The sequence below is a fragment of the Neolamprologus multifasciatus genome, chromosome 10, assembly GCF_963576455.1.
Source record: "Neolamprologus multifasciatus chromosome 10, fNeoMul1.2, whole genome shotgun sequence".
In the NCBI taxonomy this organism is placed as follows: Eukaryota; Metazoa; Chordata; class Actinopteri; order Cichliformes; family Cichlidae; genus Neolamprologus; species Neolamprologus multifasciatus.
Window position 1 is genome coordinate 10,239,899 of NC_140448.1, and position 20,253 is coordinate 10,260,151.

Sequence of the window (20,253 nt, forward strand, 5' to 3'; positions counted from 1 at the left end):
ATTCTATAGGCTAGGTTAGGCTGGTGGAGACAAAAGCAGGCATACGCTGTCAGACTTGCATATCTCACAGCATTATATAAATAGCATTATAGCATGGACCTTTGAGTTGTCAGTCTATCCTTTTAAGAATGTGCTGTGTAGCTGCTCATCTGACTCGTGTAAATGATACTCTGTTTGAAATTCTAGCTTGTTTCAACCTGAAAATGGCACCAAGGACAAACACAGTGCAGCAGTACAGTGTGACTGCTGCTCTTTTGTTCTATTTTTTTTTTTTTTTTAAGAAAAGCCGGTGTACCTTAATGTTACAAAATATCAGATAGACAAAAGTTGAGACTGTCACTAATGTAGATACACACCCCTCCTCTTTAGCTTGTTTCTCTCTAAACACGGCCAGCAGGTGGCGCAAACCTTCAATGTCAAAGATGCAACTGTACTTCAACACATCTAATCTGTGACTGAAAACTGAAATTTCTCCCTCTGTGTGCGCTTGTTTGTGACCACCTAGATGCCACACTTGCAGCCTGCAGTCATGTCTGCGTGGTGAGCAAGCAGAGCGCAGAAAACAACGGAGTGGTCGACCGGCCTCTGGAAATCTGACACTTTCCCCGCAGGATGTCTAAAAAGAAAAGGCACTGTTCTGGCATTGCAATCAGGAAGTCAGGAGACAGCGATGATGTGCAGTGGCAGTGGGTGACCTTTAACTGGAGGACACTTGCTCAGCTGCTATAACGTCATCAGCACCGCTGCTGCAGTTTCCCCGAGCTGCCACCAGGGGTCGAGTGGTGGCCACATGGGTGGGCTAAAGCACGCTACTGGCCTGGATTTAAAGAGTAATTCCACTCTAAATTAAAATCGAAATAAATATATATTTTATAGGATTGTAAATATGTAAGCTCTTCTGTATTCAGGTTTAAAAAAAAAAAGAAGAGACACAGACTGTAGTGTAGTGTCAGTTAGAGACATATCCCCAAAGCTGCCCCATAACGAGGACACACTGAAGCTCCAGTCACGGTCCGATACAGGTCATTTCAAACAAAACTGACAGAGTTAGTCAGCATTCACATGACCATCCTGAACATATAATCAAATCAGCCTTCTCTGATCTCAGAGAAGATCTCAGAGATGGCATGTGCACAGCAGAGCAGCATAAAACATCTGTGAAGAGAATGTTCCCCCTGTGCTCTCTCGCATTTTTTTTGGTGATGGCTGAATCTGTATGATCAGCTTTTCTTTTCTTTTTTTTTTTTTAAGTTTTAAGGTGGATCTATGTGCACTAAATGAGTTCAGCCCCACTCTGGAATCAGCCTGCTACAGCCTGTAGTCTAATAATAAGCGTCTGTAGTATAGGTGGAGACTGTTTTCAGTCAGTCGTGCTAGCTATGACTCACTAATGCAGTGCCCAGTGCCTTTTGTGGATACAGAAAGAAAAAAAAGAGCTTCTTGTTAGAATTTATGTAGCCTATCAGCTGACACCTGTCTCAGGTCATGACCCCCTATGAGGAGCACCCGCAGGGACCCCATCTGGCATTTTTTTCTATTTCTTTTTTAGGTTTCTGATCCCCGCACATCCACACTCAATGTCAATCACGTGTTTAGACCTATATTATTACGCTAAACACGATCGTACAAACCGCTTTAAACAGATTTGTGCGCAAATCTAACGAACATAGCATGACGGGTTTCGCCTCCAACCGGGTAATGCAGAGTCTGCAGCAGTGTGATGCAGTCCCGCAGAAGAATTGCAGTCTCTGCAGCACAGGCTGAATGACCTTGCTTCAAGGTCGCAGTGACACCGCCGTCAGTTTTCCCTGTGAGGCGCGCGCCACGAAAATCCTGCCGCGAGCGCGCAGCATCTATGTAACCACAGCGAGCCTGCTGTCCCGCACCTCGGACACAGCGCTCACTGCTTCAGTTGAAACCAACGTATACTGGGCTATAATTAGAGCCGGATCACGCCGGGCAGCTTTGGGTGGAGATATCTAAATAATAGGCTACTATGGTTACTCCGATTTCTTTGTCTTTCTTGATTTCCTCCCCCTCCTCTCCACTTTCACCACACCAGTAGAAAAGCTTTTCAACTCTTTCGTGACAACTCCTCTGCTTTCTTAATGCCAGCTGTTGCCAGGCGTGTTGGGGAGCGCAGGGGGCAGCAGACTATTTCTAGAAGCAGGAGGCTTCTAAGTTTGACAAAAGAAAATCGTTTGTTTTCTTTGCTGTATAATAAAATAGCCAAATAAAGTGAACCTTGGTAGAGCAGACTTACACAGAAGCCCATACAGGATAACACAGGGGGCGAACTTTGTATTCCAAGCAAGTATTTTTCTTTTCTTTCCTTTTTTTTTTTTTTTAAATTCAGACTGCTATCCCTTAATTATTGTACTTTCTCAACCCTTGGCACAGCTCTCCTCATCTCTTCTTCCTTGGCTCATGTCCAGATGCTGTGCAGCGGCGGAGTGAGACCGGTCAGCGTCACAAGACCAAAAGCATGACTGCATTTTCCACAGAGGTCTCCTGGAAAGGACATGCAGCCTCATTCTGTGCCCTATAGCTAATGTGATAATTATAATAATAAAGCATGTTACAGAAAGCCATTTTCGTTATGGTGTTTTGAGCATAAAGGCTTTCTGAATGTAGGCCACAAAACGTATAATAATACAACCGACCCGTGTTTTTAATCTCACAGCAAATATGAAAGCCGTGGGTTTTTTTTTCTTTAGTGTGGAAGGGTTCACTGCTATAAAAAGCACTCAATGGTCTGAAATCAACACTTTGAAGCAGCTCGTCTAAACGAATGAATACACCTTGACTGTACGGGAATTAACGTGGAGTGGGTCATATTTTTTTCACGAGTTGCAGGCCCTTATTAAAATGCGGATGACGCGGGTTGTAGGTGCGTGCAGACGTAACGGAGACCCAGTGGACGCAAATTGTGGCAGAGGGAGGAGAGCAGGCACGAGATCCAGGCTACGTCACTGAGTTCCGTCAAATGAGCGGAAGAAAGCGAGAGGTGTGCCGGAAGTTGAACTGTTAAAATAAAAGCAGCATTTAGAGTTCGTTTTAAGAATATCAGCGTCTCTATCTTTTTTAAAATGTGTTTCGGATTTTGACGGAAAGGAGGGAGACTTTTGTCATGGATTATTTTTTTATTTTTGGTCATCTTCCCGCTTGGTAAATGTTTGAAAGGTTTAATATGTCGACGGAATTTTGCTGTGAAATACTCTTACCGGATGTGGATGCTTTTTTGTTGGAGACTTGACGCTAAGGTTCAGCTACAACCTCAGTTGTGGAAGGCGAAGACGGGAATTTTTTTAACAGCAGTGGACGGAGCCGAACAGCCGGGCGAAGACATTGTGTCGCCGGTTGTTGTTATCTCCTTTTTTACATGCTAACATCGTGATGCGATGTGAGAAACGTCGCGAGGCTCTTACGGCGCCATTAATCCAGTTCAACTGCCAGTGGACTTGCATTCCGCAAAGACATGACTGACCTCGAAAATTTAAGAACAAAAACGACCCCGTGATGTTTTTACATTTCCTAGTAAGTATCTTGTCTTAGCCTACACTTCCAAGGTTGAGCACACATGGGGTGTTTTGCCCATTATTAGTGTTTTTTGGACGTGGCAGCTGTCTTGACGACAGCCTGATGTGCATGCACGATTTGTCCGAAAGAGCTCTAAGTTCGCCTGACCACGTTAATGGGGATATGGGGCACGAGCCGGAAAATAGTTAATAGCCTACACTGTGGGATAATTTGCAGTGCACGCCATATTTCAAGCTTATAACACATGTATACCTTGGGACTAATTCATGCTTCAATAAATGCTAGAGGAGTCGTTGGTGGTTAGTGCTCTAGTCACCAGTAAGCCACACTCGTTAATGTAGCAAATAAAGAGCAACATGCAGATGATAAGTGTTTTCTTCTGTTTTTCTTTCTTGCATGTTGTTACTTAAACAGCAAGTTCTCATGTGCAGAATGCCCCATCCGGCACTTCTTCTTCAGTTGTTCACACTTTAACTTCTCTTCTGTGTATTTTAATCTCCCGAGTTATCCTTCTCTCGGTTTTAACACACCGAACTATGTAAGTTGTCGATCCTCCTGGGCCAGGATTGAGATCACTGATCTTAAGGCATAATCCACTTCGGCAATTAACCTTTCACCGGTCCGAGATCAGTAAGGCAAGGTCACCCCTGGGTGTTGTTCTCCCTGTCTCCACAGTGCGCCGCATTTAAAACCCTTAAACTGAGTTTAGTGTCGCGTTTGTGAATGTGATGCCTTGTCACTGACGGAGACCTTGCCCCTGACAAAACCACGATAAGAAAGCTTTAAACCGTTGAAGACATAAGGAGCTTGTCGAGGTGTGATATTTGACTTTTTGCTTATGTAATAGAAAGTGTACTTTCTATACTGAGCTGTTTGGGTGCAACAGTCTACTGGGATTAGAGTCTGAAACTAAAACGACTTATAAAAATGAAATTGTCAGCTGTTTTAACCTCCAAACAAAATGGGAAAAGCATCTTAGTTTGTTTTCATATATAAGAGCCTTGCACACTTTTAAAGTTGCTTAAAATAGGTGTCCTTTTTTGGGATATGCCTTTTTTTTTTACTTTAACAACTAGCTGGAATACTATTCCATTTGGGGGTTTTGTGTTTGTTTTTAAGCCTAAGTAATTTAATTATTTACATAGCTTTATCACCAAACTTAAGCTTATAACTTTGTATGACTGAAAGACAAGGTGTTGGCTTTTCTCTGTCTGCCCTTCAAGCATTCCTGTGACTGTGACCTTTGGAGTGTGTCACGCAGTGTAAAGGGGGAGGGTATGAGCAGTGTGTGTAAAAATCTGGATAGATAGGCTGGGTTATGTATTTTCGGAAAGACAGTTGGTTTTAGGTGTATCCACACGCCTCATTAGAGAAGAAACAAAAACTGTTGGCAGAGCACATGCTTCCTCTGGATCATGTGAAGATTAGCTCCGCAGTTATTGTTAGGAGCCTGCCAATCATTTGCTGCGAGTTTGCATACATTATGGTCATTATGAGGCCGGACGCGGTGTCCTTGTGGGGATTTGACCATTCAAAGCACAAAGGGCAAACATGAAAAGCAAACTCTTTGTCTTGGCTGCAAGTTTTGGGAATACTCTCAGAAGCCTTTGCTTGCTTCGCAGGTGTCCCGGTAACTGCAGACTTCAACCCACAGCAATATCATTTTACTGAGCTGTCTTCTGGAGTGAGACATACACAGGCTTCAAGCTCCAGGTCACCAAACAGGTAAGCTGTTTCCACGTCACCTTTTATGTTGATGAAATGTTACACCGTTACGCCGTGCTTCAATTGGGATTATGTGTTAACAAGTGCCTCTTTTTCCTCACAATTCAGTCATTATAAAGGTAGACTTTGTGGTAGACTTTCAGCTGACGCCTTTAGGACATACACAGATATGAGCAAGTTTGTAGAAGGATTCAGGCTGAGCAAAAACAACAGAGAATAATGTTACAGTGCCACAACCTTATGTTTCATTACTTATATATGTTACCCGTATATTATGATGGTTTTGTTGCAGTCATACACTTTCCAGGACATGTTCCTGTTTGAGAAAAGCAGGCTCATCAGCTAAACACAGATACTTCTCTTGGTCTGTTGTCAAAATTATATCATGAGGGCACAAACTTGAAACGACAGGCCGTGATTGCTCTGCAAACAGAAAATATGGGTTAGGGAGGGGCAAGAGGCGGATAGATGACAGAAAGAAAGAACAGCCTGTGGCTCTTCAGTGACACTTTAAATTTCTTTTTTGATACTGTGTGAGGGGAAACACATCTTCAGCAGTATACATTTGTGTGTAACACCAGGAGCTAAAAGTTTAGCTGTCTTCCCCTAGATTATTCTATGCTGTCAGTTTAAGCAAGCTGAAACATTTGATCAAAAATAATATATATTACAGTTTAGAAGTTTAATTGCATTCTTCATTAACAATGCTAACTTATAATTCTGACAATGCCAATCAGATTTCCAGCTGGTAATGAAGCATCTTATAATTATAATTGATCAGTATAATTTGGGATCTTCCTTTACTCCATTCAAAAAATATAGTAAATATATGACGCTTAACTTTTAAAACGAGACATTTAAAAACACGCTTTAGTCAGATGACAGTGTGAAAGTGTTACTATGTGCTTAGCCTGCATCGCCTCCCAGCTGTTAGGAAAAGCCGATTGTAGGCCGGCCCATCTCCGCACACAGCCAGCACGAGCTAGCAGGATTTGGTGGTCTGGATACTGATTTTTCTGCTGGATCTGTGCCATGATAGCACACCGTGGGGAGACTTAACGTTCAGTGCTGCTCTAGTCACCGCTCAGGTAAGATGCAGCCAAGTCCGTGTTAGAGTGACCAAAATAAACCTCGGCCCTAGGGGGAGAGAGCTGGATAGTCAGGATTAGCGTAGGCTAGCTAGCCTAGTTAGCTAACATACAGTTATCATTTATGTATTCGCTACTCTTGAAGCTAGCTCATGCTAACGTTACACCAAACACGCTGGAATTAGTTTACAGCAAACACCACGCGTTTCTATGGCTGATAAAGTAGATAACAGAGCTATTTAGCAGACCTCTTTAGGTTTTACGCGCTGCTTTAGTCGAATCAATGAGTAACCAGAGAGCTATCATCGCATGCTTGTTAACATTTTCTATGAAGAAACCGACATTTCCCAAAGCATTAGTCGAATTGGCCAGCGGTGCACATGGTGACCTGATGATCTGACTCAAGTCCGAGCAAAGCCAAATGACACTGTTCAGAATCTGTGTTTATGTGCTACTACAGGTACTGTCTGGTTGAGCGATTTACTGAGCTTTCAGAGTGAGTCCAGGTAGGCTAAACTTTAAACAGGATAAGTTTCTTTGACGTGTCCGAGGCTTGCCAAACAGCTCTCATATACAGAGAGGGCAAACTCCAAAGAAAATTGTATGCCAGCAACCATAGGATTGGGTTATCTGCTGCAGCAATAAGTATGATAAAGGCTTACTTGCTTGGGAAGTACCTACTGACACTGTTAGTAGGACTGACTGACTGACTGAGTTTTTCTCATAGTGTGCTTTCAGTCTGAGGCTCTCTCAGACAGAACAGAACGTTCTCAGTGGTTCCCATCAGCAAAGACAGAAAGCTCTTTTCTGATGGTCATGTCTTAGAAGTGCAGTTTGATGTTAAATATGTCTGAACAAGAGGCTGTTTATTATTGACATAGTAGTAATTAGTAGTAATTTTTTAAACTGACAGATATAAACCACCCAAAGCTGACCAGCCCAGGACTGATGTTTATTGATTATATCACAAAAAGCCTCAGAATCGTCACTGTTTTTGTTGTCACAGTCAGAGAGGCTTAAATGAAGAGAATACATTCCTCTCAAGTATTGCAGTGTTTTTTAATTATACGAGACTTGAGTGGATTATCAGCCCACCTGATAAACAAATAGAAAATGTTGGATAATTGCAGTAGATTGCTACTACGTGTGCAAGAGAAACTGAGGACTTAACTGGATTGAGGCTATTTAGACTGCAGAAATCCTCCTCATTGTCCTCACGCAGTGATCTATTAGCACAGTCATTCAAGTAAGGGTCTGCATTAATGCTTAAAAGGTGAAGCTAAGAGACAGTTCATGCTCACGTTACGGTTACTTTCTCAATTTCACAATTCAAATCAAGAAAACAAAGTTAGTTTCAGGTAGAATAATAAAATATGTCAAGAGCGTTTTGGTGGCTATTTATCAACTGTCTGTCTTTATAGTGATTAAATACAGGCGTGATCCGCTCTCTTCTGAATTGATGACCCTCGCTTGGGTTGGGCAAAGCGGTGGTCAGTTTGTGCATGCAAACACTCGCCCACCAGTTTGTTAAGTTACGTAAACACGAGAAACCTCAGATGCCCCATTGATATTATTACATTATGTGTCAGAGATCAGACTGCTCTTAAGCTGATTGTCTTATTTTATATGGATGGTTGACATTAAGAACCGTGACATTTGGCTTTAAAACTAAGTTGAGCTTAAAAGCATTACACAGAATTACTCACAGAGATGCAGATTTTGGTATTAGAAGTGCGTGTTCACTTGGGTAATTGAATCTTCTCTTTCATTTTTTTATGTCAAACAACATCTTCTGCGTACTTCTCTCCTTCGCTGGAGTGCATTTCAAGGTGCAGTGCACAGTATGCCATCTCGACTGTGTACTGAGACTCATTAACTTTTTTATACGCTTGAATTGGGATTCATAAACATCCCAAGTATAATGTATTTACTATTTTTGCTAGCATAATTTAAGTTAGAACTACAGACTACTACTTTTGCTTAGTTATTTGAATACAAGTTATGCGATTGAGTGACTTCTTTATAGCACAGTGGCCTTCATTCACTCACCTTAGACATCTTAATGACTTGAAATATGACAGAGGTGTAGTTCTATTAGCTGCCACGTGTTTTTGATAGCTTTCATTGATAGCTTTAGAAGGTAAGATTATGGCCAATATGATGATCATGATTATTTTGTTCAGCATTAAGGTCATGATTATTTGTCATAATTATTCATTAAGATCGTTGACAATATTTTTGTTGCACTTTCATGCATTTCATTTCACATTTGTACAAATCTTTGCGTCAAAATAAAATTGGACCTACTTATTTATCTAAATTCAGTGTTTTTTAGAAGAAACATTAAAAAACTGTACTAAATGAACAGGCCACTGATTTGACTTTTGTGTTGCACCACATTCCTGTTTATTAATGTTCACAAATCAGTCTTTGATGACAAATAGTATGAAGTTTTTTACTTAATTCATTGCACCTGCATGATGGATGCGAATAAAACTCAAATAACTAGATACACCCTCTCTTTTCCCCCTGCAACGTTTCACATACTCGTCAGGTATTACTACTTCAAGAATCGCTCTTTTGTCCATTATGGTGACCGTTTTCCTGAAGTCTTGCTTACTCACAGTTTTTGGTGGACACACGCCTTTAGCCAAATGGAACGTGATTGCTTTGATGATTTCAGTGTGCGGATGGATTTGCTGAGGCTCGGTACAGGCTCGCTTTTAAGGATGGCTGAGTTGATGTTGGACAGTTCACTGCAGCAACCATTGCACTATTTATTCATTTATTTTTGGCCTTCATGTCTGTGCATACTGCAGTTTGTGGTTGAATAAGTTGTGTTGCTGAATATGATTTGTTTTTGATTAACCTCTCTAAAGTAGGAAGTAATTCTAGTCACTAGATGATTATCTGCTTTCTGCTGTGCCAGACATTTAAATATTTGTTGTGCATCAGCCATTTAATGAAGTGTTACACATCCAGACTGGTCCAGGAAACTTCGAGCTGCCAGGTGCAGCTGCAGTTGGCTCATGCAGCCACATGTTCAGGCATTGATTTGCGGAGTGCTTGAATTAATTAATTGTTTTAATTGGTGGAGGATGTATTTTAAATCGTGTGAGAAGCCAAATGGCATTTTCTTGTATGTATGTAGAGGACCAGCCACATATGTGGATGAAGCGCCTTGAGGCGACATTTGTTGTGATTTGGCGCTATATAAATAAAATTGAATTGAATTGAATTGAATGTAGTATGTCAAAGGTGGAGGAGAACTCATAAGCATTTGGAGGGACAGTTTATTTTATGTTTGCACCCTCAGACTCCAAATAGGAAGGTTCATACTTATGTTTCATCATCTGAGAGGGGGTCCCCTTGACCAAAGAAGTGAAAACACAAATGAAAGAGACAACACCACTGGCATCTGGGTAAAATATCCCCTTGCTTCTTATTCAAGCCTCATCTCCTGAGCTGAAGTCAGGGGTCTAATCTGTCAGCAGATTAGACACATGACCCTCTCATCTCCGGATAGCTGACGACGAGCTCGCTAAACAACAACAACAACAACAACAACAACTGGTTAAAAGCTAACGCTGTGTCAGCTAATGTTAGGCTTGAGTGTCCTAAAGATTGCACTTTCTCTCTGATAAATGGTTTGAGTACATTCTCATGTCATGTATGAGTTCAGAAATATTTGATCCACTTCAAAGAAACATTCACTTATGCCAGCTAACAGACAAATAAAAACAGCAGCGCGTACTGACAGAAAAGTTCAGGACATTCTTAACGGCGTTACTCGGTGTTGCTTTTATTGGGCAGAAGTACATTTCAATGACTTATAGATTCCTTTCACAAAGTTTTAATCATTCAGAATAAATAGACATGGGCACATATTGACATCTGGTTAAACAACAAAGTGACACCCTGTACTCCCTACAGATAAACGGCGACAAGAGTGTTTGAGATGACTGGAGGTTAAAAATGTAAAATTCTGGAAAATATTTCATTGACACTTATCAGTTTTTCATTCCTGAGTTCTTTCCATGTGTCAATATTATTTAAATATATTCAAATTTAGTCTGTACAAAAATGTTTTTATGCACCAACAGTAGAAGAAACATGTTCCCAGATGCTCTGCGTTTCCCCATAATGGCTGCTGTTATGGGGTACAGTCTAAACTTAATGTGTTTTAATGTGTTTGTCCTACAGTGGCTAGGATTATGCAAAAGTCTGATCACAGCAGATTGTAGACTGTGATCTACAATCTGCTGTAAGATTTTACACACTGTACTTTTAAGCACATATACATATATAGCTCAGGTGGTAGAGCAGGTCTCCTACTAATCAGAAGGTTGGTGGTGTAGGTCAAACATCTTTGGGCAAGATGCATCCATCAGAGTGTAAATGTTGGATAGAAAGAGCATAGAAAAAACTGCTTGTGAGAATGTGTGAATTAGGCAATTTGTGAAAAGTGCTTTGAGTGCTCAGAGTAGAAAAGTGCTATATATGAGTCAGTCCATTTACCATTTAGTTTAGGGAAGGTTAGTTGAGGTTAATTTTATAGTAGATTAAAGCAGCATTTGCATCACTGCAACTTGAATATTTTTCTCTCTGCTGCCTGTTTCCTTCTGATTACAGTGTTTATGCTCAAACCATCACAAATCCCACACAGTAGTGCAAACAGTTTGATGGTTTAAAAAGCTTTAAGAAGGACTAAAGACTGCGGTGGGAATATGGTATTGCTGATGGGAAGTGTTGTAGCCCATGAAGGGGCAGTACACTACTGAGATGTTTATTTACATCCTTTTTTTCTTTGCTTTATCATTTTATTCCTTTTGTTTGTTATCATGAAAATCTGTGACTGATGATTTTCTCAGAGATATAGATGTGAGTTAAGTCTCTGTGCTATTATTTACTTTGACATTTCTTTTTTCCTTTTGCCCTGCAGACATCATGTCTTCCCGTGAGCGTCGGTCAGATGTCTACATAAAGGCAGAACCAAGTAGTCCAGAGGGAGGCGGGGGAGGTCGGACCAGCCCTGGCGGGGCCTCCTCAGATTCTTCTCATAGTGGAGGCGGAGTGACCCGAGGAGACAATGTTAAACGTTACTCCCCGCCACTGTACACACCAGCTCTGCGCTGCCATTTCAAGGACGAGGGTGGCGATGGGGCAGAGGAGGGCTCCGCTGGAAATGGGGCAGGTCGATGCAAGTACGGCCTGAGCACGCTTCCCAAGAGGCTGTGTCTAGTTTGCGGGGATGTGGCTTCAGGTTACCATTATGGTGTTGCATCGTGTGAGGCCTGCAAAGCATTCTTCAAGAGAACCATTCAAGGTGTGTTGTGGTGAAGTTTGTTTTAGTGACAGGTAAAGCACTTTAAATGTGTTTAAATGTTTTCACAACAAAACACAGAGTATAAAACACGTATTTGTTTTCTAGAATACCGCTAAAACTTCTCATTGATTTTCCAAAAAAAGAAGCTATTTTGTTCCAAAAAACAAGAAATGTATGCAGTTTTTAAAATCTTTCATATTGTTGCTTGTTTCTGTGACCTTCATGAACTCCTGACATTATTTCTGTAACTTTCCAGAGAGTGTAACAGAATCACTGTCACACCTCTGTATGAGGATTGGTATAGTCGGAGTGTAGGACATAAAAAAAGAGAAATAGCAGAATGTGTGTGTGGTTGAAAGAGTATAGGCACTTGCTTCTTCACAAATTTATTTGTACATTCGTTGAGATTAACATTTTCTGCTTCTTCATACAGGTAACATTGAATACAGCTGTCCAGCATCAAATGAGTGTGAAATCACTAAAAGGCGCAGAAAGGCTTGCCAGGCATGCCGCTTCACCAAGTGCCTGAAAGTAGGCATGCTTAAAGAGGGTGAGTGTTAAAAGCCATGTGTGACCAGACTTTGATTATTATTCCAATATGTTCATTATTGTGCAGTTGCTTAGTTTATTGCTGACCTAAACGAGAACTGCTGTTTCTTGCACTATGTAGGAGTTCGTCTGGACAGGGTCAGGGGTGGAAGGCAGAAGTACAAAAGACGTCCAGAAGTGGAAAATGCAACATACCAGAGTGCTCCTCTACCGCTGACAAAGGAGAGCGAAAAAAGTGAGCTTTGATAAATTGTATTATGCTTTTTTTGTGTGTCATGAAATAGCCTTCAAGGAGTTTCTGCAAATGTGGCACAAGCGTTCCCTTCGAGTCAAGGATGCACTGATTAGAAGTCGGTCATAGGTCACCGTGGCAACATGAAACACTTTTTTGGCTATAACTCGTGAATTCTTACACTGATGGTGACTAAATTTCACAGAAATGTCTACTGCATATCACGGCAGAGTGCAGCCCGGGCCAGGAGTAAGTTACTCATGACAAGAAGTTGAAAGAAGATGAAAGATAGTGATGTAGAAAAAAGGGAGAAATACAGATGAGTATATTCAGCAGTCATGCATATATGCTCAGTTGTATGCTGTGTGATCAAACCTTTGCATCAAGAAAGGGCTGTGGTCTGCTGGGTGGTCTACTGGGTTAAATGGTGAAGCAATGACTGTATTTAACCAACAGATCAAAGGGTATCCACTGTGAGATCCTAAAAGGTCTTCAAAAACACCTCTTCATCCATTATCCACATTCTTTTGTTTTTTAACAGTAGCATAAGCCTTGTTAACGGTTAATTTGGGAGATTTTTTTCCCTTTGCACTGAGTTAACGTTAAAATGTGGATTTATGTCCTTGGAAATGAACATTTTTCTCCTTAAAAATGTAAAGTTTTAAAGAAAAGCTCCTCAGAAAATAAAAGCAACACACAAAACATTTCAAATAAACTGGAATTAGCTAGAAAACAGCTCCCCCTAGTGCCTGATGTGGTTCATTGTTAGTCTTCACTCTTTAAATCAGCAGTTCAGGAAATGCTGTAGTTTTGGCTCTGTAGTGATTTTAATTGAATGTAATTTGACCTGGATTGTTCAAGCTACATGAATCTGGCTGTGGTATAAACATAGAATAATGATCATAAGCAGCAGGCAAAGCTGGCAGATCCTAAGCCTATTTTTAAAATCCATATTTATATACTGTACATAAAGCGCTGTGTATAATACAGTGAAGAGTAATGGAGATCATCATGTTCAAAATATAGCTGAATGCGTTTGTTTAGATAATGACAGTGCTGATGTTGTGGGTATCAACATGTCTGAACGTATACAGTAATTAATGCATCATTTTTTGTTTGTTTTTGTGACATAGATTCCTCCAACATCATCGTGTCCCACCTTCTAGTAGCAGAGCCAGAAAAGTTATTTGCCATGCCCGACCCTCTGCAGCCGGACACGGCCCAGCGTACGCTCACCACCCTTTGTGACCTGGCTGACCGTGAGCTGGTTGTGATCATCGGCTGGGCCAAACACATTCCTGGTAAGAGATGCAGAGAGAATAAAGGAGGGGAGGAGAGGCAGCAATAGCATGGCAACAGCGGAAGAGACTTCCAGGCTCGCTGAAGAGCATCAGTCACACCACGACTAGAATATTGATTGTTGTTGTTATGAATGGCCTGCATGAGCGTGGCTCTGAAGGCTGAATAAATTTAAGGAAAATGTACAGTCAAAACAAATCAGTGTGCATTTAATGTCAGAAGAGGATGACCTTATTCTAAGAGCTCAGATGAAATAATTTATTCCCATATGAAGCTGGTTAAAATATCTAAACCATTATTTGGAACTTGGTACCAGTAAACCCATCATCCTCCATTTAAATGTGTCCCTTTCTTTGTGCTTTCTCCTGCAGGCTTCTTGTCTCTGTCTCTGGCAGACCAGATGTCAGTGCTGCAGTCAGTGTGGCTCGAGGTGCTCGTGCTGGGCGTAGCGTACCGCTCGCTCGGCTGTGAGGACGAGGTGGTGTTCGCAGAGGACTTTGTCCTTGACGAGGAGATGTCACGTGCGGCCGGACTGACAGAGCTTAATGCAGCTATTAGTCAGCTCGCTCGCCGATTCCGTGCGCTTAACGTGGACCGGGAGGAATTTGTCATGCTAAAAGCCATCGCACTCACCAACTCAGGTACTTTTACTGCAGCTGCAGCCGAGCAGCTATGGGAACATATAAATCAGAATTCAGTATTTTGACACATCCTTTACTTCTCGCATCTTATGAAGCGTTTTGTTGTAGCTTGTAGTGGTACGTGCACTGTAACACTGTATATTCCCAGTTTTAAAGGCTAGTCTTCTGCTTTCTTGCAGGTATCCTCACTGTAGCTGAATAACTCACAAATGATCTCTCTGTAGTGTAAATATGATGCGATTTGTTTACCTTTATGTAGTTGTCCCTCAGAGGTCCACCTATGATGAGTGCTAACTATAGGCCCTGTGTGTTGAATAAATAACAGCTGACATTAGTTTGTTTGTAGTCAATTACCGGGCAAGGCAGCCTCTCTTTCTGTGACAATAGCTGAGAACATTTCAACACCCTCCACACTCCCTCACCATGTCCTCCCTGTTGTTCTGTCAGACTCTGTTTACATCGAGGACATGGAGGCCGTGCAGAAGCTGCGGGACCTCCTCCACCAGGCCCTGCTGGAGATGGAATGTCAGCGGCGCCCAGACGACCCCCAGCGGGCAGGACGTCTTCTTTTAACGTTGCCTCTCCTCCGACAGACTGCTGGCCGTGCTCTGACCACTTTCTACAGCATCAAGACCCGGGGTGGGGTGCCCATGCACAAACTATTCCTGGAGATGCTGGAAGCCATGATGGACTCCCCCTAGAGAGAAACGCAGGAGCAGGAGTAGAGCGAATTCAGAGAAAGCCCCAAACAGAGAGCTACTCTTCAAGAGTGGATGTGTGTTTTATGGAAAAGGACTGCTTTCATTTCAGAATTAATAATGAGGAAACGATCATTATCTCCTTTAGGCCACAGGAAGAAAGGAAAATAATGTGAAGTGGAAATTGGCCATTTACAGAATGATGTAACTGCCAGAGTTCAGTAAAAAGCTCTTCACGTGAGAACATTTAACACAAATGCCAGAATATTTCTTAGTTCTAACCGTTTCACGGCATGTTTCTTCACAGCATCGACCTGCAGTTACTTAACCACTGAAGAACAACATGTAGGTACCGAATAACAGACTGCAACCATGTGGCTTTTGAACTTAAAAATAGTACTACATCTGCTCATGAAAAGCCATAATAACATACCCGGCAAAATGCTTGAGAATCCAACAAGGGGTCAGAATAAAGTGCACACTAAGTGCTTGTATTTACTATAGTTTAGTGTGCCGTTGTAGGCAAGTCATAGGAATTTCTTGCAATATGTTAAAAGCAATATAACGACTCGAATATTGTCTGTCACATTCAAAATGTGGATCAAATGGTGAGACATCTATTTGTATGCCTCGATTAGTAGTACTTCACTCTTGGGACCCCAAGCGCTGCTTTTTAGAAAAAAACAACAAAAAAATCGAGCTTCTAGTAGAAACCGGTTTGGTCAGGGAAGCCAAATGAGTACATTTTAAAAAAAAAAAACATTTGAGAAAAAACTGCAGCACTTTGGGGATTAAATTGTGAAGTGGAAGCCGCTGGTGTGAGTGCAGCTGTCTTTTTACAAGTTTGTGCAATGGATTCACAGTCCAGGAGAAGTGTATATGAAGACTGTATGCACATAAAATGCTCAGCTTGGAAGTTAATTTATATGTAAAGTGTTGTATGTAAATCCTACTGGCACACAAAAAAAATGGCTTCCATCCAAGCAAGCATGTGTGTTTGTTCATATGCAGTCGAAACCAATGAGCTACACTGAGATCAGGGACGAACACGGCTCTTGGACATTAAAGCTAGTGTGGCAACGAGCGATTAGAAAAGAAATGCCTCATCTGCTTTTTTTAAAATATATATATATGTATACTGCCCTCTCTACTCCACTAGAATCACAGTTTTTGACTTCAGCAGGTGTGTTTTTGAAGAAAAAAAAGAAAAAAGGTCTGTCCTGTTTGATTTGTGGGCTGTGATGTGTAACACTAATTTGTATGATTGATACGTGTACGTTGAGACATTGCTGCATTTTTCTGCAGTGGTGAAGAATGTTGCATAGATCTCAGATGCTTTTATATGAGATCAGCTGATCTGTTGAACTTTTGCAAGTGCCCGATTATGGGCTTAGGGCAACAAGAAATGCAACATCTTCCCTTTTGGATGTTTGGAAGTCCTGCTTACTGTTCAGCAGGTTTGTATATTTACAGCATAAATGATCACTGTAGTAAGCTTTCCATGCGATGCAAAGCTACAGTATCTGATAATAAAATCAGATCCCTAAAAATAATATTTAGTGGCCAAAAGGGCCATTAATCTTTTAGCCATGTACAATTCCATTGAAATAAACAGAAACATGCAATTTATAGCGGACAATTTAACAAAAAAAAAACTATCAAAAAATACAAAAAAAAAGCCAGCAAATGTGAGAAAACCACCCACCCCCAATTATAATTTTATTTGTGCAGCTCACAGTGTACTGAAATTTGTAAAGACTTGAAACTTGCTTCTTCTTCTTTGTTCATACAATTTCCTTTTTAGGATTTAAGGGTATTTTATTTACATTGTAAACACACTGTTGTGGGGTTGGATAAAGTGAATGCTGATTGTGTTTTTAATGTAAACAGGTGTGTGTCGTCTGAGGCTGATTGTGATTTTAGGGATCAATTTACTTGGCTCTATAGGTCCGGTGGCATGGTGAGGCTACAGAAGGCTACCTCAGGAGGCAGAGTAAGCCAGATGGCCAAAAAACAAACAAACTGTGGAGACAAATGTAACTCGTGATCTGTTGTCAGTTTTAAAAAGTGGGTAGTGGGCATAGTGAATGTCCCGCAGTTCATTTGTTTCTGTTTTCTTTACGGAGTGTATGGCTCATAAATGCCTCGTGAGAGAAAGTGTGTGTGTGTGGCACAGTTGATGTGGTGGTAAAGCTAAAACAGTGCAACTGCTAATCCATGGGTGCTACATAAGCAACAGCTGGCACTGTGGAATGGGAAATCTGGCAAAATGTGACACTGATGGATCTGTTTGGTCTTGTTTTCATAAGTTTGAGCTTATATACGTCTGTCTTTTTAAAAAGAAAAACTTGTGTTCTAGCCATGTTTCTCAAACCTTTTTAAAGATAGCAAAAACATAGATGCCGCTAAGTTTCTCCATATTAACGGGTCATATATGCAAAGGTAGATTTTTTTTTTCTTTTTTCACTAGCATTTTGGGTACGGCGGGGGTTAGGGTGGAGGGCCATTTGCAGTGTCACTGTTGACGTCATACAGTCATTTGTGAGTCTGCTTGCATACGTGCGCATTAATATAAATAAGCAATACAATAAATTTACCAAACCTCACACCTTTCCCTGTATAGCCACGGTGTACATATAAGCATTGCCAGTTATAATTAAGAATAGCTACTAAACGGTATATTATTTAGAAATTCAAATCAATGTTTGTATTTTGAAAGACTATTTAAATGATTAAATTCTATTTTTTACTCAATTTACTGTTGTTTGTTGACACTGCTTTCTTTTTTTTGTGTGATACTGGCTGTGAATTTCTGTGTGTAGGCTATTTTTTTTCCCCCATTTAGATCAAAGTGTGATGTCCGTGTCTAAACATGTCCACATAAAAATCACTGTGAAAAAAAGTGAGATCTTCCACTGTCTGACGCAAAAAGGGAGTGGATTATTGTAGGTGCTTTGTGTTGTGTAATAAATGGACACACCACCACCGCATACCATTGGTCTCATCTCTCCCTGTGGATGTGTATGCATGTGTATTCCTGTGGGGGGGTTATGAGGGTACTGTGATGAAGACCACTGTTGAAGCTGTAAGTGTCGTTTGATTTTTGACTATATCACCTTTGGACATGCTCTTAACTGTTGATCAGTTGGACCTTGCTTTGCCCCCAGGTTTTTCTCTTTAGCACCAGTGTCTCTACACCCCCTTTGACTGACCTACATGCCCTAATATTGATTCACTGGACTGGATACAGTAATTTTTAACAAGCTTTATTTAGCAGTGTAGTTATTTAGATTGGTACTAATAGAAAAGGAGTAGATTTGCTGAGGTTTTGCAGTCAGTTTTCAGGATTGGGGCGGCCTAAATGAAGTTTATTGACATACTTAAATGCTAAAATAGAGAAGTGAGGTAACATGTTCTACATGTACAAAACTGATACAAGTAAAGTTAAAAATGAAGTTAAGATATATGAACACTATAAATTTCATCAAGCTAATATTAATGTGATCCCCCCCCCCCCCCATAAGAAAGCCTATGACTCAATGCCGCAGGTTCAATGCCTAGAACTTTGCAAGATCAACTATATATATATAAAAAAATGTGTGTGTATAAATATATATTTCATTGTAGCCACTTTTTTTAAAGTAAATAGTGAGCAACAGGGACATATTTAATGGTTTATGGTATTTATGGTAATATGAAGTGCAAAATTCTTGCCCCTCTCCTCTGTAATTTTTCCATTCTCCAACGCCACCTAGTGGCTTGGATTGGAAGGTTTTTTGGCCTCTAGGTCGTATATTTGCCCCCTTCCTTTATAAAATATATACCAGCTCCTGGTAATATGGAGCATAACGAAACAGAAATGTAAAATAAGTAAAAGAATAATTGTTAATATTGTCTGCACATCTTTATAAAAGTCTCCCATAGCCAGTCATCATATGATCAACTACCTTTTATCATGTTGTTTACATGTGTCATATAGCCTAACTGGCAAATTGTAAGCTAATCTTGTAGTTGCAACGTAGGTGTGCCTTTACATTTAATTACTACAAAGCAAAAAATTTACCAAGAACCTGAACAGGCTAGCGACCAGATTAAAATTTGGAAAGGGCCAGATTTGGCCCCAGGACACATGCTGCTGACTCACAATATAAAAGTCACTATATAAAAGTTGTTGTGGAAATGCTGGATCTCCTATCAACATCACTACTCTGTCTGTAATTCCCAAATAGAGATTTCTCCCCAGTATTACAGCATTTAGTAATTAAAATCAAACTTATTTTAACAGAGGCCCCCAGTACCCAAATCAACACGATGAAAATTAATAATAATGATGGTAGAAAGAATCTCTTTGAAAAAAGTTTTAAGAGGAGAGCTGTTTTGTTTTAGTTTGATCCCAGTATCATCTGCTAACATGGACAGGGCAGGGTTTATGACTTATACTGCAGCCAGACCCCAGGGACCAATAGAGATATTCTGTCAGGTGCATGTTTTTTTTTACAGTCATTGATCACAGCCACACAATTTAATTTTCAAACAGTGAATCAATAGTTTGGCCCAGTGTTACAACAGAAGCTCGCTCACATTTTTGAATACATGTTTGTGGTTGACCCAAACAATGAAATAATAATTCAGTCTTTAATCATTTAGTATGGTTAACTACATTTAGCCCTGGTTAATTCCATTCGCACACACAAGGCTGCCTTTAAAGTTTAAAAAAACACATAGAGGATGTTTTAACAGATGCCAAAATAGCAGGAGCAGCTTAATGATGGGCTAAATGTGCTGTAGCATATTTTATACACGCAGGGAAAATGTGATGTGAGTAATGAAGGCGTTTGTGTCCCTGAAGAGCCCTTTTAGAGCCTGCTTTTAATTTGTCACAGCAATGGAAACACAGGTGTATAACCAAGGGCTGTGATCAATTTGGGAGGGTTGGCTTCATACAATGTGTGCCTACTTCGCTGCTGTGGCTCACTAACAGGCTTCATGGAACCAAACCATCCTTTTTTTCTGTGAAAAAGGCCCAATAGTATAAAAGTATGAATATTCGCTCTGTGTGATACTGCAAATTTGGAATCTGACTCAATGCCAAGTAAATGCAGGGCCAGTATTGCCAATACCAATGCTGACACTTTCAACCCATAAAGCCAGCATA

The 20,253-nt window shown here is 40.7% G+C and overlaps 1 protein-coding gene across 2 annotated transcripts; it reads left to right on the forward strand.

Moving 5' to 3' along the window:
* Positions 1–3,242: 3,242 nt before the first annotated feature.
* esrra (estrogen-related receptor alpha) lies at positions 3,243–15,834 on the forward strand. 2 transcript variants are annotated; one of them, XM_085175358.1, is made up of 8 exons: positions 3,243–3,537; positions 5,163–6,353; positions 11,296–11,679; positions 12,113–12,229; positions 12,350–12,463; positions 13,594–13,761; positions 14,131–14,400; positions 14,848–15,834. In XM_085175358.1, the coding sequence occupies exons 3-8, from the start codon at positions 11,301–11,303 to the stop codon at positions 15,099–15,101; spliced, it is 1,302 nt and encodes a 433-aa protein (XP_085031484.1). In that variant the 5' UTR covers positions 3,243–3,537; positions 5,163–6,353; positions 11,296–11,300; the 3' UTR covers positions 15,102–15,834. The 2 variants fall into 2 exon arrangements, with proteins under 2 accessions (XP_085031484.1, XP_085031483.1); XM_085175357.1 differs by having other exon boundaries at positions 5,163–5,265.
* The last annotated feature ends 4,419 nt before the right edge of the window (positions 15,835–20,253 follow it).